The following is a 24,975-nucleotide window of genomic DNA, read 5'->3' on the forward strand; positions in this document are numbered from 1 at the left end:
TTTGGCATGTTTTTCATTATTTTTTAATAGGAGAAGGTGAACTATTTACCTCAGTTGTTCGCAGTCCATCAGTAGCTCATGTACCAGGCAGCAGGAACTAACCCATCTTTCTTCTTTGAACAGATTCCATTTTGCTGCTCTAATAAAGATTCACTTTAGGGGCTGGAGAGATGGCTCAGCGGTTAAGAGCACTGACTGTTCTTGCAGAGGACCTAGGTTTGATTCCCAGCACCCACATGGCGGCTAAGAACCATCCTTAACTCCAGTTCCAGGGGTATCCGATGCCCTCTTCTGACCTCTGCGGCATTGCACAATATGGGTGCACTCACATACATGTGGGCAATACACTCATAAACATAAAAATAATAAGTAAAATATTAAAAAAGATTCACTTTAACCAAGGAATAAAAACACAAGATATAGTGTTTTTAAAAACATTTTAATGAAGAAATAATTCCATTCCAAAATATAGACACACAATTAAATAGTTTAATCACTTCAAAATATAACATGTCCCCAGGAGGTTCCAACACACACACATACATACATACATACACACATATACACACACACATCCACACAGAACAATACTTAACAGCAATACAAAAGAAATCATACCGTAGTAGTTCTGTTAGCAATGAATATTGTGAAATCTTTAGTGTTTCTGAACTGATTGTTTCAATGTTCAAATTACAGTAGTTATAATTTAAAATGTCTTCTAGTAGCCTCAAGATATAATGAATACTTCTGATTTTTGTCCTTTCTGGGGGAGGTTCAAAGTAAAAATGCCCTGTTTTCTGAGGACACAGTGGGGTTCTTCTTTGCGGTTCCTTGTGTGGAATTGAACCAAAGTGAACACAGCAACCCAATGCTGCTATATTTACAAGATCTACCTACAGTTAACAGCCAAGAACGAATAAGGGTGGATGAAGACGGTGAAAACAAGAGCAGACACCAGTGCTAAATTATGCTGCAACAGTCTGGCTCATGCATATAAGAAAATACATAGTATATATCACAACAAAGGCCACACTCAATGCAATTCAGTTCACATTACTACTTACAGATGAACCTTCCCTGCCTTATCGTAGATTATCCGAGAATCCATATTTTTACAATCTCCAGCACATCTCCCTCTGACCAACCAAACTTACCCCGACTTCCATCCTGACCAACCACAACTGATTCCTGAATCCTATTCAGTAGAGTTCACCATCTCCGTTACTGTGGTGCTGTGGGGGAGGCTTGGCTCTGTTAGCCCGTGCTCATTAATAGGCCATCAGCTCTGATGGAGATAGACGTGCAATTCATTGTGGGACAAGAAAGAAACAGTTTCTGTGAGATACAGTTGTAGCTAATGGACAAGACAGATGAAACCTGCTGGGTTTTCACTTAGAACAGACCCCAAAAGTAAATTTGGAGAGCCAAGGAAAGAAATCCACCAATGATCACAAAACCCCAAAACAACACACGCCATTTTGTCTCGGTTACAGGACAGGGGTGCTTGAGTCTGGTCTCAGTGCTGACGTGGAGCTGAGAGAAAGAAAAGGCGGCTGGTTAGTGAGAAATAGGTCATTGGCGGCAGTTTCCAGAGTCCTTGCAATGGCTTTGTATGATACAGTCGACACTCTGATGGAGCTGGTTGGTAATGGAAGCGATGACCAGGGGGAAGGTTTTCAGTAGAACAGTTCCAACTTTAGACACACGTTTTGATGTAGAAACACAAAGAGACAACATAGGTCAGCTCAGTCCAGTCAGTGGCTGGGGGCCACTTGCAGGGTCTGAGTTCTGAGTTTAAGTACTACCTGGCTCTGATTTCGAGCTGACAGTAATGTAGGTAGCTGGGATGTAGTGGTTTTCAGTACTGAGTATGAGGCACCAGTGGCCACCTGCACCATCTAGAGAGGTGTGGCTTCACAGACGATGGGGCAGGGGAAGAGAGATGAGCATTAAGACACACCAACAACACCCGCAACAGAATCTACCTGTGCAAAGAGATCAGAGAACTGTGCCCTTGTGCGACTTTGGTGCTAGCCTATGCTCAGGGACATGTATGAGGCGGATTCTCTGGAGAGAAGGATGCCCAGGAACAGCATGGGGTCCTCTCCTGATGCCAACCAAGCATTCTGCTATCCCCAAGCCTAGTCATTTTGTTCTAAAGGGCAGCCAAGGAGATGGTTTCTGACCAAACGCAGAGGAGGGAGTCCCTGATAGGCCTCTGCAGACACAGAGGTCAGGAAGTGGGTTCTCAGCCACTGCCCACCAGCTATAGACCAGGTATGTGGGTAGGAGTAAGATTTTGCCAGTCTGGTAAGTAAAATTAAATCACTGAAGTGTTGAGGTCGACTCAGAACCTTTCTTACTTATTACGAATGAGTCTCCTTTATTCCCTTCAAGACAGGGTCTCCTGTATCCAAGGCTGGCCTTGAACTTGCTATGCAACTGAGGATGATCTTGAACTGATCTTCCTGCCTCTATCTCCTGAGTGCTGGGATCACAGGCATGTGTCACCATGCCCGGCTTAGACAGCTGTTGAATATGCACTCATGCCTTCCTGCATTCTAGGCAAGTACTTTGCCCCAGCCTGGATAAGGCCTTTTTCAGAGATTTCACTATGTGACTTTACTATAGAACAATAATTTTCAACTTGTAGCATGCATCAGAATTGCCAGCAAGGCTGATTAGGAGATGGATTGATAGGCCCAGAGCCCAGAGCATCTGACTCAGTGGGCTTGAGTTATATTCTCGGAATCTGCATTCTAAGACTTTTCTAGGTGGTGCTGATAGTGGCCTGAGGGACACATTCTGAGGACTCCTGTTCTGCAGTGGGTTCTCGTCTTTCTTTTAAAGGAAATAAAGAAGGAATTCCAGAGAGATTGCTAGTTTAATATAACCAACATGCTCCTGGCTTTTTCTTTTCCTTCCGTATCAGATCTTGAAACAAATGATTACTTTTTATTTTCCCCAGAATCGTTAAGGGGAAAGAACTTTCCAGGTCTCTCTATTGAGGGGCCTCATGAAGGACCACCCACTGACCATTATTCTCTTGTCTTTGACCATTCTTTCACACTTCAGCTTCATACTGAGTGTGAAATCCCAACAGCACGTGGCGGAGCCTGTCTCCTTTCACATGACCACACAAGGTTGCATGCAGAGAAAGACAGGTGGCCAGCTAAGGCAATCAACATTCAGAAAGAAAAGGGGAGCAAGCGTTTGCAAGCGCACTTTAAGCCTGTACATTTAAAGCTGAAGGCCTCGGGACAACCCGATGAAGGAACTTGTCAGTGGAGAGTGCCGTGTAAGACATGCTTTCTAAGGGTTCAACGTGAGGGGCAGGACCGTGGAAGAGCGCAGATAACTGGAGTCCATTTGGGGGTCTTATGGCACCTGTGGTTTATAAACAGCTTTAGTAACGAGTATTTCAAAACATAGTTCACAGTTGTTAAGAAGATCTGTGCTGATTTTAAAAACTAGATTCTATATCATTTGAATGCTGTCTTTCTCTGTTTTTGAATATGATATTTGGAAAAAGTATTTACAGTAAAGTCTATGGCTGACTCGTTAAGAGTGTCTTGAAAGAAAACAACCTAAAGTTGGAAAGAAGTCTGCAAGAATAGATTATTCCTGGTGTTTGGTTCAAGTCATGGGGACTTGGAGTCAGGGGCAGGCCAATGACCCTTCCTGGCTTCTGGGCTCTGAGTCTATACACCCAGGAACCAAATCCTATTGTAAGTGGTTGTTTTTTTCCTATTGTTGTGGAAAAAAAATGTAAAGTGTATAATAAACTGTTTTTGCTAAAATCTCAAAGAATCCAGAAATCAAACTTGCAGCTACAAACAGTATTAGTAGTGTCACTGTAAACTGAACAGGTTCAATATCATGTGCAAAGGTTGAAGATGCTTGTTAATACTGTCATGTGTACAGCAGCAGGTTTTCAACCCGTGTATGTTTGTTTTGAACCAGGGAGGAGCCATGTTACAGAAGACGGAGTTGATAAATTAGCTTGGAACAGAAGTCTTGTGCCCCTCTGCCCCCCTTCTAAAACACACACCTATGAACTACAAATCTTAGAACAAAAAGTTAGCTGCACTACAGGTATCAGAACACGTCTTTAGGGGTGGGGGTTGTCGGGAGCTGTGGATGTGGTGGCTCCGCGCTCGGCGAGGTCCTGCCAGGCTGCTGTCTCCTCCTCTGTATGGGTCTCTCCATCACCGGCTCTCATGGTACTGTCACCGTCTGTCTGACTATAGCTTGCCTGGGAATAAGGAATGTGTAATTTTTTTTAACAGATGAAAGCTGTTTCTAAATTACAGCTAAGTCCCTTAGGATCCCCCATTTTAAACATACACACACACACACACACACACACACACACACACACACACACACACACACTGTAGCTCATCCAAAAACTAGGGACAAATGTCTTGGACACTGTGTATTTTCTGGAAGAGAGGGCAGGGAGTTTTTTAAAGAGGTTCCCAAGCTGCCCACAAGACTCATGGAGAGTTAAAGTCACATAAGCAGAAGCCTGTTTTTCTTTGGACAACGAGTTCAGTGAGGCCTATGACTTACTATCAGAATGCTGTGGTGATTTTGTTTTAAAGAACACTTTCCTCGGTCCAGTCCCCCAAATTATGATGTTAGGATGCTATTGGCCAAAGAGAGCTGTGTTTCATGTGGACCGAGGATGGAAAAGGTATAACTCAAAGATGTTAAAAGGTCAAATGAAATACTGAAGGGCACTAAGCTGAATTCTATTATGACATCTATTTCTTCAGAGGTGCTTTGCTGCACAGCAAGAAACTAGGCCCTCCACTCTCTCCACTGTTAGTAAGGGTGTGTTTGATTCCAAATACACCTTTAGCCCAACTCGAGCAGAAAATGCACCTTCTACGTCTCTGTGGTCTCATATTCTGCCCTTCATCTACACAGGGCTCTGTGTTGGTGACTGCCTGACTCAGGACCCTTGGTTAAGAGAGGCTGAATTTTGGGATTAAACTTTGGTCTTTCAGCATAGTCAGAAAGTCCATTAATTAGATAAACATTCTAAAATTTCAATTGTATTTCTTGGCCTCAGTAAAAAACCAGTAGCTATAAAGGTGAAATAACTTTTATAGCACTCTATCAGAGTTTAAATGATTTTGCTTAGCTGGCTGAATTAGCAACAGGTGGGCTGATATTTAGCCTCCTGAGGAATGCAGACTAGGCACGGTCTCCAATGTTGTGAACAGCAGAAATCACAATGGTTCCATTTCTCACTACCAAATTTCCAAGAAAAGATTAAAACATGGCCTAAGAATGTTTAAGGCACAAAAAAATTAGCTTTCAGGTACCAAAATAAAACAATATAATGTCTCATGTAGGTTTATATCAAGGCCATTTTACTAGGCTCTAAAAATGTTTTTCTATGAAATAGCCCCTAATGTTTAAATAATACACAGGACAAAAATGAGTAAGTTGCTGGAGCTAAGAAAGAAAATGCTATTAAAGGAAAAGGCCTGTTCCTTAGGGACTATGTTTGTTATAACTGGGGTAAATAGTTTCATAAACGTCTCCTGGGAATTTCTTTCAGTATAGCCATGGTGAATTAGGAGAACATGTGATGTTGCGTTCTCAAATACGAGGGGGCACAGCAGAGTGAGGTTGGTGAGACGCCCCCCTTCACAGCTTATGTGGTAGATGCTGTCATTCCAATTTTACTAGCTTTATTTAACCTGAGGATACAGACAGGATGTTCATAGTGTTTGAGCCTATGTGCATTCATTACTAACTGAGATGTCACTGAAGAAGTATGTATCCACTTAAAAAAATAGCAGGTGAATTTGATAGAGTTCATTATTGGCAGCACACTGGACTTACGGGGTCCACAGCTGGGAAGGATTACATAATTAAAGTAGATACAAATCCTTTGGCCATGCCAGTCAGACAGCTGTGGGAAGTACATTGATTTAGAATTGTAACAAGGGACAGCTAGTAGCCATGAGCTGGAGTCAGAAAGACCATCTAGACCTATGGGACAGTGGAGTCTATGGTCTCTCCAACCATTACATGGAGCTGAGTCCTGGCCTGTTTATAAAAGCTGAGACAACAAAGCTGTCCCGAGTGCTGTGACTCCCACACACTTAAGTGAGCATTGTAGCGGCTCCTGGGTCCCGAGTTGGGTGTGGAGGATAGGGCAGGTGTACATGTGCTTGCCCATAGAGCCTGTCACTGTGTCAGCTGACACAGAGGGCCCATCTCCTGTGTGTGAGGTAGGTGTGAAGGTATGATGTACTGAAGGAAATGAAGCTAATAAAAGCTTAATATTTGTCTAAATTCTGCTGCTAGATGTTGGTGAAACCCATACTTAAAGGTGGGCCTGACAGAATCCAAAGTCCGAGCCTCAGGTTATGACACTCGAGTGAACTGCCAGTTAAGAACTATTCTTTCTATAATAAGAAAAAGCTGCTTGGGAGTTTGACCTACAGCTAGGTAAACTTTTAGAGTAGGGCAACGAGCCACAAAGAACATCTTAAATGAGCTTCCTATCCGACTCAACTCTACAGTGGGTTTGGTTTGAATTAGTCACCCCCAAGACATAAGGCTTTAGAATTTTTCCTTTGATTTGTTTCTTTAAGAATACTTGATTTTGCTGTCGCTTGTTAAGGTACACACATTGGGTCTTTGGGGACTAAGGTTCTGACTCATCCAGGGATGCTTGAGGTAGCTTGGTCTTTGACGCCATTTTGTGATGTGACCACAGAATGCTTCTGGTGCATCTCAGGTGCCATGAAAGCTTCTGTGTCAAGTGCCCTTATCGACAAAGTAAAAAGTCAACTCCCAGGGATGAGTGGGGAATTGCCACTGGATTACAATGAACGGTACAGTCGTAGATAATTCTCTAATAGCAGCAGGGAAGGAGGATGTGGCACATCAGATAGAAAGAGACACCTATCAGAAGGACTGTGAACTTAGGCTGCAAGTTGTCAGAACTCAGCGGACAGTATTCATGCTTCCTCCCAAACAAGAGGTACTTACTTCAGAGGAGAGTAACACAAGGACATTGCATTCAACCTTGCAAGCTGACCTGTGGGTGACAAAGGACACAAACAAGAAAGGTGACATGTCAAGTTGGTGATGCAGTCAAGCTGGTGAATTATTTGGCTGGAAGCCATGCAGAGAGAGAGAGAGAGAGAGAGAGAGAGAGAGAGAGAGAGAGAGAGTCTGATCCACCAAGTTACCGTCAGCTCACACAGCATTCGAGGAAAACCACTCCGCGGCACTCCAGGGTGTGCGTTTGAATGAGGACACATGGGCCCCTCCCTTGCCATCAGACACGGGGAGGCAAGAGAGAGAAAGGAACTGGAGATTTACTGGGCATGGAAAAACCCCAACTAGATCTTATGTCATCAACAGAATTCCCCCCTTCTTCACTCATATTAAGGTTAAATTCCTAACCCATTAAAAAAGTCTAATACTTGTTATGGACTGGAGAAGCTTCTTTCTATTAAAAAAAGAACCTGTAGAATTTCAGTTACTGTTGACACTAAAACCCAGAAACTGATACGAGCTTGGAGGAAGGCAGAATGGGCATCTTTAACAGCACCAACCAGGACATCAGTGATCTGGTCACATCTCTCCATGGACAGAGCTACATGAGATGCCTAACTGGTTTGTTCCTGTGGACGAGTTGCAGAAGTCCCACAGAACGGGCATTCTCCAAGCCTTTGCCATCAGTGACCATTTCTGTAGATAGGTACATGGCTCTACACACCACTTTTTTTTTCTTTCTCTTTTTTTGATATGACTGGAAGTATCATTTTGGTTGCATCCTGTTTTGGTTAAACTGAAAAGGCTAAAGGGTCATTTTTAAGCAACACTTTATTTTCATTGTTGGGGTAAATGGGCTTCACTTTCTTGATACAGTCTTCTTGGGAAAGTATTTCAAGGCTTAGTCTATAAATATCAGAGAAGCCAGAGACAGGTCACTCCCTCTGCTTGTCTGTCCTTCCCTGCCAGAGTGAGAGAGAACCAGCGGTGACCAAAGACAGCAGAGAGAGCTTGTGTGGCCATTTGACAAAACGTCTGATGGGAAAACAGTAACCCATGGGGCGGGGAAAGACCAGCTGGTCTCTGCCCGACAAACATCCTCGCCCCGAACTCTCAGTGCTTATTAATACACCTGTGGAAAAGCAGGCAGCTTCCCCCATGGGGCAAACGTATTGCTTTGGGGAAGAGCCAGTAATTGCATTTGCTCTTGATTGCATGAGCTACGGTGTTTGAATTCTCGGATGGCTTAGAACACTCCAGCCTGACTCGATGTCTGTCCATCTGCACCTTGCTGAACAAGAGCGGGCAGTTTCCCCAATATTGTGTTAGGTTTTGCCATCAGCCTACTTATGTTTGGTAATGAGGAAGGCAGAGACCATACCTCGAGAGGAAGTATAATGGTACCTGCTCCTTCTTCCTGGGCCGTGTTCTTTCCATCCTTATTATTTGTTAACTTGGTAATTTTATACATGAGTTTCCATTTTTGCTTGAGCATGTGTGTGTGTGTGCTGTGCATGTGTGCATGTATGCATGTGTGTCTCTGTGTGAGCACACGTGTGTGTGCAGGTGTATGCATGTGTGTGCAGTCGATGTCAGGAGCCTCCCTCTATTACTTTCCACCTTATTCATTGAGATAGGCTCTCTTAATGGAACACGGAGCTCACTGATTCAGTTAGTCTGGCTCACCGGCTTGCTTCAGGGATCTTTTCCTTCAGAGTGTTGGGATTACAGGCTGGGCTCCCATACCCACCTGCACTTACATGGATTCTGGGAACCCCAACTCCAGTTTTCACGTTTGCTCACAAATGCTTTATCCACTGAGCCATCTCCCTAGACGCCTGTTTTTTAAACTTATGAGAAAAGGCATCTTTCCTAGTGACCCTGGAGGAGTTTGGACTGTTAGTCACCGGCCCTTTTCACCTTCCAGGTCAGAATTTGGAAGAAGAGACAGCTACAAGTTACATTTGAGATGTTACTGTCTGGAACACACGGACTGAGGAGTACCACCAGAGTGTTCTGGAAGAGGAGGGATGGAAAGGAAGGGGAAGCACTGAATTCACCAGGGATGGGAAAGACCCAGTTCCTGGGGACGGTGGAGGCAGGTAGGTGCCGGGCGCCAGCTGTACCTGGTAGGCCTCGTCCTGCAGCTTCTGCTTCAGGTACTCCTCCATCTTCAACTCATTCTCCAGCTGGCGGACAGAGTCGTTCTCATAGGGTTCATCCTCAGGCTGGACATAGGGGTCCCCATCTTCTGTAACTCTGGGAATGAAGCGCAGACATTTTTGGAGTAAGTCCTGAGAGAGAAGACCGAGTGGCGCTCCTGTGCTGGCTGTGGTTGTGTTCTCTATGCTTTTCCCCTTAGCCTTCCTGGAGTTAAGTCCCGAGAGAGAAGACCGAGTGGCGCTCCTGTGCTGGCTGTGGTTGTGTTCTCTATGCTTTTCCCCTTAACCTTCCTGTTTACTTCCTGTCTTCTCTGACCTAAAGGAAAACTTTCTAAAAAGCCTGAAGTTTGAAGAACTACCTGATCAAGATGTTTTCATACAACCTTTCCCTATGCAGTCTGGAAGTCATTGGTGATTTATGTTTTTATAGGGCTTATAGGAATAGTTAGCTCTTTAAATCTTTTACAATCTTAAAAAAGGCAAATTTATCTTTTCAGGAAATATACAGTTTCCTGACATGAGAGTTCTTTTAAAATAGAATTCAAAAGGAGAGTGAGCCCTCTAGTGAAATAATTTTTTAAATTTATGATTTTTATTTTACGTGTATGAGTGTATTCCCTGCATGTATGTGAGTGCACCCATGTCGTACAATGCCACAGAGGTCAGAAGAGGGCTTCGGATTCCCCTGGAACTGGAGTTAAGGATGGTTTGTAGCCACCATGTGGGTGCTGGGAATTGAACCCGGGTCCTCTGCAAGAGCAGTCAGCGCTCTTGACCGCTGAGCCATCTCTCCAGCTCCTAGTGAAATAATTCTTAAAGGAAATTTGTTCATGACTTAATTTTCTTTATGTTGACATACACATTTTATTTTTACAGGACTTATCACACACATAGCTCTTGATCTTACAAATTTTTACCAGTCCTGAATCTGAAAAATCCATTCATATTGTCTAATTCCATTATAAAATAAAGAGATAAGAATGACTTTACTCACTAATGTGAGACTTTTCCTCCATCTGTTCACCTCAGAATGTGTAACTGTGTAAAGGACTTTATGGGCTGAACATAGATTTACCACTAAAGTCGTAAGACTACAGTATTCTCAGTAGTAAAAAATAGCACATTTTTAGACAGTATAGGTATTAAAACATCCCATAAAATGAAAAGATCAGCTAAGGAGAAGTTTTTGAGTTGGACATTAAATGTCATTGTTTGTGCTTATCTGTGGGATATACTATTTTGGGGGCAGTTGGAGCCAGCCTAAAGGGGTCTGTAAGACCTCTCTGTAAACTCTCCCTTTTCTTTAAAAAAATATTTATTATTTTTATTTTATGTGTATGTGTGTATTGCCTGCATGTAGGTAAGTGCACCCATGTCATGCAATGCCCAAGGAGGTCAGAAGAGGCTGTAAGATCCCCTGGGACTGGAGTTACAGACAGTTGTTAGTTGCCATGTGGGTGCTGGGATTTGAACCCAAGTCTTCTGCAAGAACAACCAGTGTTCTTAACTGCTGAGCCATCTCTCCAGCCCCAACTCTCCCTTTTCAACTACTAAATTATTTGCTGAAAGCTGGTCCTGGTCCCTGGGATCCAAAGAACAACAGGTTGGGATGGAGAGGACTTCAATAATCTCGTATTTTAGGACTGGGATAAGTAATGTTAGGTAGCTACTAATATGAAAATATATAATAATAAAAAGCCAACTAGATGTGTATTTACTAGACAAGATAGATGTTAATTCACCATTTTGAATAGCAAATCAAAGAATTCAGAACTTTAGAAGGACAAGAAAACAAAATTAGAACCAGCCACACGTGCAGGTTAAATTATGTTGTAACTGCTCTGTTCTGCTCTTAGGCTCTTAGAGGACCGCTATTCACAGCTGGCTTTCAAACCAGGACTCTGTAAGTCCGTTACTGTGGGTCTTTTACTACTCTGAGGAACAAGAGCCAAAACACCAGAAGGGCTTCTGCTTAGTTTCTTTGCTGGGTATTTAAACAGCCCGTTTATTTTTGTAGACTAGTCTGAAGTACTTTTCACATTAAGCATCATCATTTTGTCATGTTTTAGTGCTCAGCACCCCTCTTTCCTATCCCTCAGCCACATTTCTCATAACTCTGGCCCCCAGAACCTCACTTCTCCTCTGCCTTCTATTTACACTGTTCCTTCCCAAGCTGGGCTCTGCAGCTGGGTCCTAGTTTTGCCCACCGACTTCCTCTGCTGATGACTCAGAGCTGACCCAGGGTCACAGCAAGTCCGGGGGGAACATTACTGATTCTGCTGGCTTCAACCAAGCTACAGAAACCTAAAATGAGGCAGAGCCATTGGACACACTCTCCATAAAGGTACATAGCTAAGAGCGATGCATTGTTGAATACTGCTAAGAATGTTAATACCTAGGTTTTATTGTGAGCAACTTTTAATTTTTTCCTATGACTGAGCAAAACTGTTATGATCAGGCTGTTTGATATTTTGAACAACAGCTGATAGGCTCTTCTTATCACTGGCTGCCTTGAGGGAGCTGTTGGCCCAGCAGCCTCTTCTCTGACAACTGACCGGACTGCAGGTAGGGAAGTCTGCCCATTTTGAACACTCCATGATCACTCTGAAGCAACTCCACTGTAGCTGCCAAAGGCAGCTGCATTCACTGTTGCTGCGAATACCATAGTGTCTGTTTCAGGAGACCTTACTCCAGCCACGACTACTCCAAGCAGCCTGCACTGGCTTGGGAAGATTCCATTCCATTCTAGGCAAGACAAGCCTCAGTGAACTCTAGTAACATTAGAACTCAGTAACACTAAATGATCTTGCTCTATTTGTAGCTGTCCTCACTTAGGATGCAAGGAAGGGGACAACTGCTGAGTGACTCAACAAAAAGCCCATGATCGGTGCAATATGAGCATCTATCTATCATCCATCCATCTATCTATCTATCTATCTATCTATCTATCTATCTATCTATCTATCATCATCATCTATCATCTATCATCATCTATCATCTATCTATCATCTATAAAATCTATCATCTATCTATCTATCTATCTATCTATCTATCTGTCTATCTATCATCTTCTGTCTACCTGTCTACCTACCTATCCACCCATCCATCCATCAATCCATCCATCCATCCATCTGGCTCATTATTGGTAGAACTGGAAGCCATACACTTGCAAAACTGATTGGTGGAATTACAAATTATAATCTGTATGCAAGGGTACCATGCCCCTTTTCTAGATATGGTCGGTCTCCTTGTCAAGTTCATCTGAGAGACTTCTCTCCTGGGCATTATCTCAATAAATGCTTTTACCGAATGGTCTTTTGCCTCCTTGTGGCCTCATCGCTGCCGGGACACTTGGCTGAGCTGGTTGCACTAAGAGTTCTGTGCTGCAGAGGTAGCAGGGGTGAGGAGGAGGGTGAAGACTTTGAGAAGCTGAGGCCCTTGATGCTCAAAACGGTGGGCTTAGGAGGCAGCAGAAGAGCGCCAGAGACTGCCCAAGGGTAGCATCTGTGTGGAGCTAGAGCAGAGCATGTGGTGGAGCATGTGGTGGGAGGCAATGGACAGTGGGGAAGCACGTGGGAGATGAGCAGCGTGAAGAGCTGAGGGAGCCAAGACTGGAGAGAGATGTCAAGCATCAAACAGCTGAAGCCCTGCCATTCAAAGCTCAGGAGCTGTAGCTATAGCCCCTGAGTGTTGGCACGTTAAGCCCAGAGTTAACTTTGAAAGCATGGTGCCTCTAGTCCCCTAGGCTTAGAGCTCTAAGTTTCTGAAATAGGGAGCCCGGCATGTGAGCCTCGAGAACTGTGGGCTGTGTACGCTGAGGGAGCTGCCTTGCCCATCAACAATTTCTATCCAGACAGGAAAAGAATTCCCAGGTGTTTGTGACAAAACCCTTTACCCAAAGTTTCTGAAGGTCAGCTTTGTTCATTTTTAACAAATTAATCAAACTGGGTTTCTTTATAAAGAGATTTCATATATCTACTGATTTCTCTCCAAATGCTTGTCTGAATGTTGTTTATGCCCATTTTGTACAGAGGCCTTTCCAGCATTGTGGGTGTCCTCTAACTGCAAAGGCAGTAAATTATAAAGACAAGATGGCTTATTTCTGGAACTAACTTTTGTGTTCTAGAAGAAACTCTTTAAAAAAATACTACAAATGATTCATAACTAGAAGGGCTTGGTTTCCAGTTTTACCATGATAGAAAAACAATTATTACATTTACTGGAAACTGAACATTGTGATTTGAATTCAGATTTTCCCCCAGGGTAGCAATATGTGTATGAGATCATGTTGTGATTTGGTGGCAGCAGCAAGTTGCATCTCTGGCTCAGTTGGACGGGTTAGAAGAGCAGTAGTCTGGTACCCTATGTACAACGTGTGATGCTGCTGAGAGCAGATGTGCTGTCTCCGTGTAGTAGATGTGTTTTCGACTTACACAGTTTATTGGAATATGTCTTCATTGTAATTTGAGGGGCGTCTACACCATGTGCCCTGGGTGACCCAGGCTCTCAATAAGCACTGGTTGTTTTAGGTTATTGACAGTCTCTGGAGAGTAGTTTAGGAGGAGGAGCCCCAATACTGTTTAAACGCAGCACTCTTGTGCCTCTTCTGGCAGAAAGGGAAACTGCACTACTTTTTTTCTTTTTTTCTTTTCTGAGACAGGTTCCCGGTAGCCCCACCTGGTCTGGAACTTACTATGTAGATCAGGCTGGACTCAGTCTCACAGAAGACTTCCTAAAAACTTCTCTTGTGCATAGAAAATACCACCAAGAACAACATACTCACGCGTCGCTGTGCGTGGTGCTTGTAGTTGCTGCACCGTGAATGTACCCGGGTTTTCGGGCGTGGATTTGTGCTAGAAAAGCCTTTTCAGAAGTTGGTGATGGAACCAGATCCTCAAACTGAGTCCTCGAAAATTCAGAATCCACGTTACTTTCGGTTTCGCTCGCCACCTCTTACGGGTGCAATAGAAGAAAGAGCGGCTCGTTAGGGAGGTTATGACTGGTACGAATTACCGTAAAACAGTGCAGGGTTCAGCCCGTCCTCCGTTTTAAATATTTATTTATTTGGGGATGGAGACATAGAGGTTAAGAGCACTTGCTGCTCTAGTAGAGGATGAGAGTTTGGTTCTCATCATGCGCGCTGGATGGCTCACACCTGCCTGAAACTCCAGTTCCGGGATATCCAACACCTCCAGCACTCACATGAACCCATACACAGACACATGCATATACATGTAATTAAAGATAGTGACAACAAATCTTTGTCTCTATTATTTGTGTGTGCTGTATTTGTATGTTTATGTGTGCTGTGCTTGCTGTGTGCACATATGCGTGTATGTGTACATGTGAATGTGTGCGGTATGTGTGAATGTGTAGTGTGTGTGTGTATGTGAGTTGCATGTATGTGTATGCCACAGTGTGGGTGTGGAGGTCAGGAGACAACCTGATAGAGCTGGTCTTCCTGCCCTGTGTCACCTGCCTTTTACCCACTGAGCCATCTCTCTGGCCCCAACATTTCCTTTTCTAACTCAGAAACATCCCGAGGACTTTTTGCGTTTTACTAACAGACTTCTGAAAACATCTACTTTTTCTTCTATAAAAGTCTTCATTAAAATTGCAACTTTTGTTCACTATTACTCATAAATTTTATAATTTATTGCTTAATATTACTTTAATAATTACTTTAATTTAATTAAAACCTAAAATATTATGGTCACTTAGTATGTAAAGGAATTAGGAACATAAATGAAGTCTGAGATTTCCTCAGTAAAAACAGTCTTTTAATTATGGGCAGTTGCTAAGTACTGTTAATCATGATGTCATTTTATTCTGTTTGGTCATCCTTTTAACAAAAAGACTCATTAATTTTTATTTTATGTGTATGAGCGTTAGGCTGAATGTATGCATGTGTACTGCATGTGTACAGCATGTGCATCTGGTGACTGGAGAGGACCCATAGCCCTGCCAGGAAAAAGTCTTGCAAGGTCTGTCTGAAGGAACGGATGGAGATGTGTCAGTAAGTGGTAAGGTTTTCCTTTGAAAATACCGCCCTTTCTCAGAGCGCCATCTATTTCTTGTTTTGGTGTTAAAACATTCATTCCTACCCCCTGGCTCCTTCTGTGCGCCACAACCCAGTGTCTTGTAGGCAACTCAAGTTCAGAGCGTACAAAAGGCACCGTCACATGGGCAATATTTGGAGACGAAGTTGTGAGAAGACTGTGTCTAGAAACAATTGTTTATATTGAGCATGAGGGAAACCGATAGGCCTGAGTTCCACTTCAGATTTTCCCGTTTCTCCTTCCTGAGATACTTGTGAACAAATGCGTCCCATGAAGAGAGAGGACAAGTTAAGTTTAGTAGGAATTTATGAGTTTAAAATGAGCTCTGACACAGCAGCAGTGTGGAATGAAAGATACTCGCTTGCACATTCATGTTGCTCGGGTTTTAAAAGCTGTGCATTACAAGGGCTGAAGAGCCTTGTGCCATTTTGTGTTAGCTTCTGGGAAAAGTCTCTTTGGATATACTGCAATGACAAGTTCCACTTTAGCCTCATTCAAATGCTCATGCCTCCAGATCAACAGAGTGAAAATAAAACAGTTGCGTTTACAAAACAGCTTCAGTCTCTGGATACTAGATTATGTGGATTTGGGGATTATAGGTCAGTTAAAAATATTCTTTATTTAATCACATATTAATTTTGGAAATGTTCTGCATTGAGTATGCATGATTAGCATCCTAACAAACAGAATATCAACACTGCCAAAAATATAAATATATTAACAAATTATCACATAGGCCTTTGTTTGAGTCTCTCTTACCTTAATCTCCCAAGTGCTGAGATTACAAGTGTGTGCTTCTGCACCTGGCCTTTGTATAGACTTTAAAAATATCCTTTTAGGGGGCTGGAGAGGTGGCTCAGCAGTTAAGAGTATTTTCTGCATAACATGAGGACTAAAGTTTGGATCCCAGCACCCATGTAACAAATGCCCTTCAAATGCCCGTAACTCAGGGCTGAAGAGATGGCTCAGCAGTTAAGAGCACTGACTGTGCTTGCAGAGGACCTGGGTTCGATTCCCAGCACCCATATGGCAGCTACGAACCGTCCTTAACTCCAGTTCCAGGGGAATCCGAAGCCCTCTTCTGACCTCCGTGGCATTGCACAACATGGGTGCACTCACATACATGCAGGCGATACACTCATATGCATAAAATAAAACTAATAAATAAAATATTTAAAAAAAAGAACCCAGGTTCGGTTCCCAGCACCCATGTCAGGTGGCTTACAACCACCTATAGCTCCAGCTCCAGGAGACACAACATCCTTTTCTGGTCTTGCTGGTACCCACATACACGTACACATACATACACATAAAATAAATCTTTTAAAAATGCTGTAACTACAGCTCCAAGGGGTCTGCTGTCCCCTTGCCTACTCCTTGCACATGAAATTTATACACAGGCACATGTGTCCCCCTGCCCCAAAATGTGCAGACATACGCGTGTGCAGACACATACACATACACACAAATTCAAAAATCTTTAAAAAAATGTTAAAATAGCCTTTTATATTTGACAACAATGAGGTCCCCAAAAGAGGCCCCTAGCCCTACGGATCCTTCTGTGGAAAGCACGCAAGCGAGAGGGCACCAGGGACTCACCTGAATTCAGCTCTTTCACCAGCGAGGACATGGTGTTAGTGATGGAATCTGCAGCTACTAGCAAGTCATTCCTTAAATTTCTTCTTGAACCTTCAATGAAGATGTAATTATCATTTAAAACTTCACAGACTTCCCTTTACCCCCAGTCTTTGTGCCATTTGTCCCTCATCGCTACTGATAACGTACAGCAAGAACATTTTTAAGACTTCTTTTTCCAGAAGTGCATTGGTTCTTTACTGAATGAAAAAGAAAATTGCACTGGCCTCTGATAAAAGAAGACACGGAGGATGACAGAGACTCACAGAATTTATTATTCATATTTGGAAGATTTGAAAAAGAAAGTGATCATTATTAATACAGCTGGGTGGACTGGCACAAGCTGATATGCTCCTGGGTGAATCAGCAGGTTGGTCATCCTACTGAGGACAATCCACACAGATGAAAAGTATGGTTTTCTAGGACAGCTGCACCTTCCAAGTAGCTCTTATGATAGCAGCCATAGTTAGTGACTGTGCACACTGGATCAGGCCTGGGTCTCTGCCAGCACAGACTCTGTCTCCCAATCAGGGCTTCCTGAGCCCTCCTTACCAGAACAGGTACCTTTTGAGGATGGGACACTATGTACTGAATGCTCCCAGAGGGTGGGGAAGGGGCAAGATTCTTGCTCTTGCAACATTGGGCAGATGCACGTCTGGTAGCCTAACCTGGACTTAAACTGTGCTGGCATACCATGGGAGAGAAAGATTATGCTTACCTATCGGCATACTGAGGGTTAAATGGTTATTTGTGGGCTTGGGAGTGGGTGAGGTGGAGGTGAAAGAGCACATTATTTACTATAATATCTTTGGAAGAAAGGATTCAAGATTCCAGCAGTATCACTTACAAACAAAAGTACATAGCACGAATGTCTTGTGGGTGCGGGGCTGCCTTTAGGTCACACCATTGTCATTTCTCAGAAGGCAGTGGTAGGCGAGTACAATAATTAAAATATTTAAATTAGACAATCAGTGAGACGGGGTGGGGGGACTGGAGAGATGACTTGGCGGTTAAGAGCACTGACTGCTCTTGCAGAGGACCTGGGTTTGAAATACACTCATACACATAAAATAAAATATTACAAAAGAAAATCAAAGAGGCTAAGTAAATATATCAGCCATAACCAAAAGCACACCTTGATTTAAAAGACTGTAGGGTCTTTAAATTTTTATTTAAAACAGGGGCACTTTCTTATTGCAAAAATTTTAAGAGAAAGCTATTCTGTGAGATTCATAACTAGCTCTTGATGGAGATTCAGTGCTTAGAAGAAAGAGCCCTGATATGGATCCCCTGTTTTTCATTATAACAGAAAACAGTTTGCCCATTAAAATGTATTCAGATGTTTTCTCAGTACATGATAGATTATAGGGCTGGTTCCATACACTCTTATCGTTAGATATGATTGCTGTAAAAATTCATTTAAAAATATGCTAGGCAAATGATGATACTCTAAAATTTGTGTTTCTACAATCACTTGTGAGGCTGAACATCTCTTCTTATTTTTATGGACAATTTATATTACTTCTGTTTGTCACCTCTTTTTGTTTGGGGGATGTCTTTTTCCTACTAATTTCTACATTAAAAAAGGATGTATCTATTTTTATTTTACATGTATGAGTGTCTTGCCTGCATGTCTGTAAATGTGCTATGAGCATGCAATGCTCACAGAGGCCAGGTGAGGGGATCAGAACCCCTGGAACTGGAGTTACAGGAGGTTGTGAGCTGCTGTGTGGGTGCTGGAGACTGAACACAGGCCCTCTCCAAGAGCGGCCAGTGTTTTAACCACTGAGTCACCTCTCCAGCCCCCGATTGCTACATTTTCATGTGTAGCTGAAGTTAGGAAATTTGATTGCCACATATAGAGACAGTTTCACCACATCTATCGTTTGGTTTCTGTTTTTTGTTTACATTCCCCTTTGCTTTAAAACTTAGAGCCAAACAAGGACTTGGAAGGATCTTAGTAATGTATTTCTAATTTAAAGAAAATGTAAATTGCAGATCAAGGTGCAGCATAGGACCTGATTTTTTGTGGAAAAAGAAGTCTATAAAGTATACACACACATGAACATAGCTATTCATGCATAAGCAAAACTCAAGACCGACGTACGCATTAGCACCAGTCACGTCTAGTGGTGAAATTGTTCTGATTGGAGGGGTATAGGAGAACAGTGTTTCTTACTATCTGTAAACTTGTAAACTGATGGAAAGAGCAGGTTTTACGTTACTTGGTTTGGGATGCAATGCTGGTTACTGTTAATGTCAACTTGCCAGGATCTAGGATCGCCTGAGTGATGGGCCTCTTGTTTGTGAGGTATTATCAAGGTTAGAGTTAGCCTCAGAGAATGTTTGTGAGAAATGATCTTGATTACGTTAATTGATGTGGAAGAGTCATCGTAATTGTGGTTGGGACCAGTCCCTGGGCAGGGAACCCTAGACTGTATAAAATGGAGAGAGGGAAATACCACAGTCAGTGAGCCTCCCTTTCCCCCTCCCTTGTGATTGAGGATGTGAGTGAGCAGCTGCTTCAGTCCTGCTTCCTGGACTTCCTCACCAGGATGGACTGTGCTTTGAACTGCGAGCTAAAATAAATGCTCTCTCTCCTAAGTTTCTTTTGCCAGAATATTTCATCACAGCAACAGGAAAAGAAACTGAGCCAGTGTTCCTCTGTGGAGAAGGCTGACTCTTCATCCTTTTTGACTCTCTTTTGCAGACCTTGTAGCTTTGAACGACAGAAGCCCTAATGAAACGTTTTGAAAAAACATTTTATTTGTTATTTTTATTTTATGTATATGAGTGTATTGCCTGCATGCATTTAAGTGCACCTGTGTCATGCAATGCCTGCAGAGGTCAGAAGAGGGTGTTGGATTTCCTGGAACTGGAGTTATGGACAGATGGTTGTTAGTCACCATGTGGATGCTGGGAACCAAACCCAGGTCCAGCCAGTGCTCTTAGTGGCCGAGTCATCTCTCCAGCGCCCTGATGCAACTCTTTAGGGAAGCTCAATGAGAAATCTATAAAATGACTGTATGTCCTCCATCACCCCAGAGCTAAAAACCTAGGATTATTTAATCTCAATCTTGACTTTGATGTAATGTGAAGAAAAGACATGCATCACAAGTATCATAATGTACGACATTCATAATATTTTCATGGAAACATTTTAAAGAGTTGTGCCTTGAAAAGTAAAAGTTTACTAAAATTGGGAGAGCGAGTGGAAGCCTAAAAAGACAGAATAGTGAAGCAAAGAACAACATAAGGTTTTTCTAAAATGCACAGGCCAGGCTCTGACACAAGCCATAGGACGCCCTAGTGGGGTGTCCAACCCATAACCTGGAGCCACATGCAGGCCAGGATAGCTATGAATGTGGCACAAAACAAAATTGCAAACTTACTTAAACATTATGAGGGTATTTTTTTGAACTTGGCCGTGCATATCTCAAGTGTGAATTTTGTAGATGACAAAGTGGCCCGAGAAGCCAAAACATTGAACGCCCGTTCGAGTGAGTGTGCACACACAACTCTAAAGACTTGATGCTCTACCACTCAGTGGCTCTTGGCGAACTATTTGCAATGTACAAGCAGTGCACACACAAAAGAAAGCACTTACTTTGTGCAAATGCCTCTTGAACATCTCCCCCAACCCCAGTGAGGGAGTCCTGAGGGGTGTGCGTTGGTGTGGAGCAGGCAGACGCTGATCGGATGGGCATGGGGATGGGCCTGCTGATGGTGTGGCTGGGGGAGGAGCGGGGAGAGCCTGCCCCCTGGGTCTGCAGAGATAAGAAGCTTCATTAATTTGCTTTCACAAGAAGAGGCTGTAAGCCTCGGGTCCAGTTAAAAACCGATGATAAAGACCTTCCAAAAACAGGAAGAACTCCTAAGAGTTCGAAGAGGCCAGCCTAAACCCAAGTTGCAGGTGTAGATAACTTAGGAAGCTATTATATATGATCTGAAATCTGTGTTCAATATTGAAAGCTAAGAATATTAGGGCAGCGCTGTTCTACACTGTATGACATCTTCGTCCTTACAACGCAGCTGTTGTTAAACAGAGATAAGGGCAAGGTGGATATATTTTCTCCTTGAAAGAAGTCCTGTATAGAATAAAAAGACACAAAGGAGAAAGTTTTAAGTAAAAACTAGAAGACGATTCAGCTTAGACACTATACATTTACTCCCCAACTTATCTTGGCATTGCCTTTAGAGAATAATTCACACTTTAAGTCACGTCTTGCAATATTGTCTATTGTCTCAAATTATTTTAGTGAGACATAAGTTGCTTAAGATCTGCTTTACAGTAACAGCTGACTGTGAAATTACTCTGTGACTCAGTGATTGGGATGGGGAGGAAGAAAAAGAATCTTAGTGTCTTTTTTCTCATTAATCAGCTTATTCTTAACTGGCATATTAAAACTGTACATACTAATGGGATCACATGATATATATATGTGTGTGTATATATATGTACACATTTACATTTAAATCCAGATAAACATATCTATATCATCAAACATCTATCATTTGTGTATGATGAGAACATTCCGAATGCTTGCTTTTAGCTTTCTGGCATGCACAGGGCTTGCTATCCACAGCCCTCCTACTTCGCAATAGCAGCTAGAGATTCTGAGTCCTGTCTTGCTGCATCTCAGTGGCCACTGATCAACCTTCAACCTTTCCCATCGTTCCCTTTGCCCTAGTTTTCCCAGCTTCTGCTAATGGCCGTTCTGTCTTCTATTTCTTTGAGATCAACTTTTTTTTTTTCCCGTCTTTTTGAGACAGGGTCTTCCTGTAGCCCCAGTGTCCCGCACACGAATGGACCATGTGTGGCTTGCTTTTTCTATGCCTCACTTAATTCACTCACTCTGTGATCTGCAGTTCTTCCCTGTTGTGATGATACAATTTTATTTCTTTAGTGAATCACATTCACATATATGTGTATATTTGCATACATGAATACACATATATGTTGCATTTCCTTTATCCATTCATGAGCTGATCAATACTTTCCATCCTTTGGCCACTGCCAACAGTGTTGTAATCAGCACAGGTGTGCAGAAGTCTCTTCTTCGGATAACTCACTAGCAGTGGTGTTGCTGGGTCACAGGGCAGTTCTAGCTTACTGTCTTCTACAAAGGCTGTACTAATTTATATGCCCATTGGCTGTGTGCAGGTGTTGGCTTTGCTCAACGTCCTTGCCCGCACTTGTTGGCTTTTGCCTTTTTTTATAACAGCCATCTTCTCTGGAAAGAGGTGCTATTTTGCTGTGGTTTTGATTTCCAAGTTCTTAGCCTCTAGTTTTTAGTTACTTTTTCCTGAGGGAAACACCTGTCTCTTAGCCTATGAGAAAAGTTGTAGTTTGGGAGGACAGTAAGAGCAGCAGGATTTAAAAAGGAGTAAAGGAAAAAGGAGAAAAAAGAAAAGCACCTTTATTTCTGCATTAAAATTTGTAGTATGAAACCTTGCTGAGACTGTTATGCCTTGACTTTTAAATTTATTTTATATTTTTATTTTATGTATATGAGTGTATTGCCTGCATGTATGTAAGTGCACCCATGTCGTGCATTGCCCATGGAGGTCAGAGAGGGCGTTGAATCCCCTGGAGTTACAGGTGGTTCTTAGCCACCATGTGGGTGCTGGGAACCAAACCAGAGTCCTGTGCAAGAGCAGCCAGTGGTGCTCTTAACCTCTGAGCCATCTCTCCAGTCTCCACACCTTGACTTTTAAAGAAAAGGCAGACACTCAACATGCCTATAAAAACATGCAGGGGTCCCTGGAGTACATGCACAGCCAGCTCGGGACTATATCAGGTTCGTCCTAGTCCATCGGCTCTGCCAGCCGTGCTGAGCCTGGCCCATTGCCTACCTATTCACACTCCTAGACTTGCAGCAGGAAAACACCACTCTGGAATATTCTATTTAGATCCTTGCTTTGGCTGCTTGAAGTTAAATACACACATACATACATACATACATACACACACACACACACACACACACACACACCATTCTGGTAAAACTCCATGCTGTTAGCTCTTGGAGGCTCAGCATCACAAATTATTATTACATCTAAAAAGTTAGCAGAACCCCAAAACAAAGCAAAACAGAGCAGAGCACAGAACACATGTGGTGCCCAGTGGGCTGAGGGCTCCATTCTTACATCACAGCAGTACCTTGTAATGATCTGTCCAGGCTCAGGGAAGAAAAGTCGGCTGGGTGGTGATGCTTTGAAGCCTGCTTTCCTCAGCCTGCTCAAGGAGGGCCCTGGGTTTCCCAAGAAACGCTGCTCAGTCCCATTACTTACAAACCTTCTGCCTCTGAGCTACCAGTGCACCCCAGGTTCTCACACCAATGATAAACAACGTCATCTTGGACTTGCACTTAATCCTGCCCACACAGTTTTATATGCAGTCCAGCTGACCGCTCCACATGATCTGTGAAGTGGGCACCATCCATCTAAATGTGCAGTTGTGGATCCCAGGGCTCTGAGAGTGAAAAGGATTGTTCTGAGGAGGTGGAGACCAGGGACTGAGTATCCCAGGCTGCAGAACTCCTGATGAACCATGGTTAGTAGGGTGTCCCTCAGAGAGACAAGATGTCAGTCAGGTGCCCTGAGGATTTCTTTGCTCTGACCACCCCTCCTGTGCACCATTTTTAAGGCAGGGCTATAGATAGCACTCCTGGATGTGACTTATCTGTTCTCATCACCAAGAGAAGGGCGTGGGGACTGGTGGTGGGAAGTGAAGGGGACAGAAGATTATGGAACTGGACTCCTGGCTGCCCAGTACTGCTCCCCTCTCAACCCTGGAGTGCCAGATCTTTGTTAGAAAGCTCACGCTAGTAATATGACTCCATTTTTATGTGTACTTTACAGACTTTTACATACACCGTTTTACTTCATTTTCCTAATATAGTAAAAAGAATGACATCATACTTGAACAGCAGTTTAAAGTCTGTAAGACACTGTAATTCCAAAACCTTTAGCTCTCCAAACAGCCCTATGAGATATTTTCAGTCACATTTTGTAGGTAATCAAACGGAGGCTAGAGAGGATAACTGGTTTACCCAAGGTCTCCAAGCTAATCAACAGCAGAGATAAGTGTGTTTAGACAGCAAGCCCAGGGCTTTCCCATAGCGTCTCAGGGCCTCTTGGTAGTGTGGATGCCGAGACCAGCCACTGCATTCCTTCATCTGTACTACATTAAACCTGGAAAAGTTCAGTAACTAAAGGCTGAACAGATGCTAATACGGTCCCATCCTGTTGTCTAGGGCCTCATGTGGGGCTAGATAACACATTTTACTTGCTGAGTTATAGAGATTGTGGGAGGAGGGCTTTGGGCTGTTGTCCAGGCCCATAATCTGAAAATTTGACATTTAAAAAGCTCTAACAAACACTTTTTGTAATGAATTTGGACCTAATAAAATGTTAGGCTACTGATATGAGATCTACAGATTGCCACTTTTCAAAAGCCTGAAAAGTCCGAATTCTGCATCCAGTGTTTTCAGATATGGTACCTGGGCTAGTTCCCTGTTTGACTGCTGTTCTGGGGTTGTAGTGACCCCAGTTGTGTTCGTGTCGTGGGGCCAGGTTCTTTAGCACAGAGTCCTCATGGGGAGCCTGCCTCTGGCAGCTTTTGCAAAGAGAGACATGCACGTTGCCTTCACCATCCCCTTCTGAGAACCTGGTTCTTACAGTCTAGTGCTCTGGGCTCTCTTGCAAAGCTGTGTATGTCTGAGGCATTGGTAGCCCTACTGCTTCCTGCTTAGAGCCTGTACTTCAAAGTCAAACTTTTCCTGTTCTTCTGTGTCTGTTTCCTCTCTCCAAAACTCCCATTAGTCATTCTCTGTTAAGGGAAAATCACTGACTGTGGTTATATGTTAATAAAAAAGTCATGGGTTGAATCTAAATTACACCAGTGTGTGAAAGACTGATAGATCATGTGTCCATGTCACGTTCAAGCGAATCTTTAACTGGGGCAATCTCAAGCAGTATGACTGTGTAGAAATTTGGTGAGAGATTTTGTGGTTGCAGAAAAGATTCACCTGTACCTCTTCTGCAACTTGTACCTCCCAAGTCATGCCTATTTTTTACCCAGA

General features: G+C 43.1%; 1 protein-coding gene across 5 annotated transcripts in view; it reads right to left on the reverse strand.

Annotated features, from left to right (window-relative positions):
- Positions 1-438: 438 nt before the first annotated feature.
- The window catches only part of Dtna (dystrobrevin alpha), a 291,349-nt gene continuing 266,812 nt past the window's right edge, over positions 439-24,975 (reverse strand). For 3 of the 5 annotated variants that reach the window (XM_017803349.2, XM_017803352.2, XM_017803353.2), the window contains 6 exons: positions 20,496-20,655; positions 16,853-16,942; positions 13,978-14,146; positions 9,159-9,291; positions 7,021-7,069; positions 1,305-4,255 (listed from right to left, as the gene is read on the reverse strand). In XM_017803349.2, coding sequence (XP_017658838.1) covers positions 7,052-7,069; positions 9,159-9,291; positions 13,978-14,146; positions 16,853-16,942; positions 20,496-20,655 — 570 coding nt within the window. In that variant the 3' untranslated portion in view covers positions 1,305-4,255; positions 7,021-7,051. Of the gene's footprint in view, positions 4,256-7,020; positions 7,070-9,158; positions 9,292-13,977; positions 14,147-16,852; positions 16,943-20,495; positions 20,656-24,975 lie in introns of all 5 variants that reach the window. The other 2 variants (XM_017803350.2, XM_017803351.2) reach the window with 1 other exon arrangement.

Source organism: Nannospalax galili, unplaced genomic scaffold, assembly GCF_000622305.1.
Source record: "Nannospalax galili isolate Female #2095 unplaced genomic scaffold, S.galili_v1.0 scaffold147, whole genome shotgun sequence".
NCBI classification, from domain to species: domain Eukaryota; kingdom Metazoa; phylum Chordata; class Mammalia; order Rodentia; family Spalacidae; genus Nannospalax; species Nannospalax galili.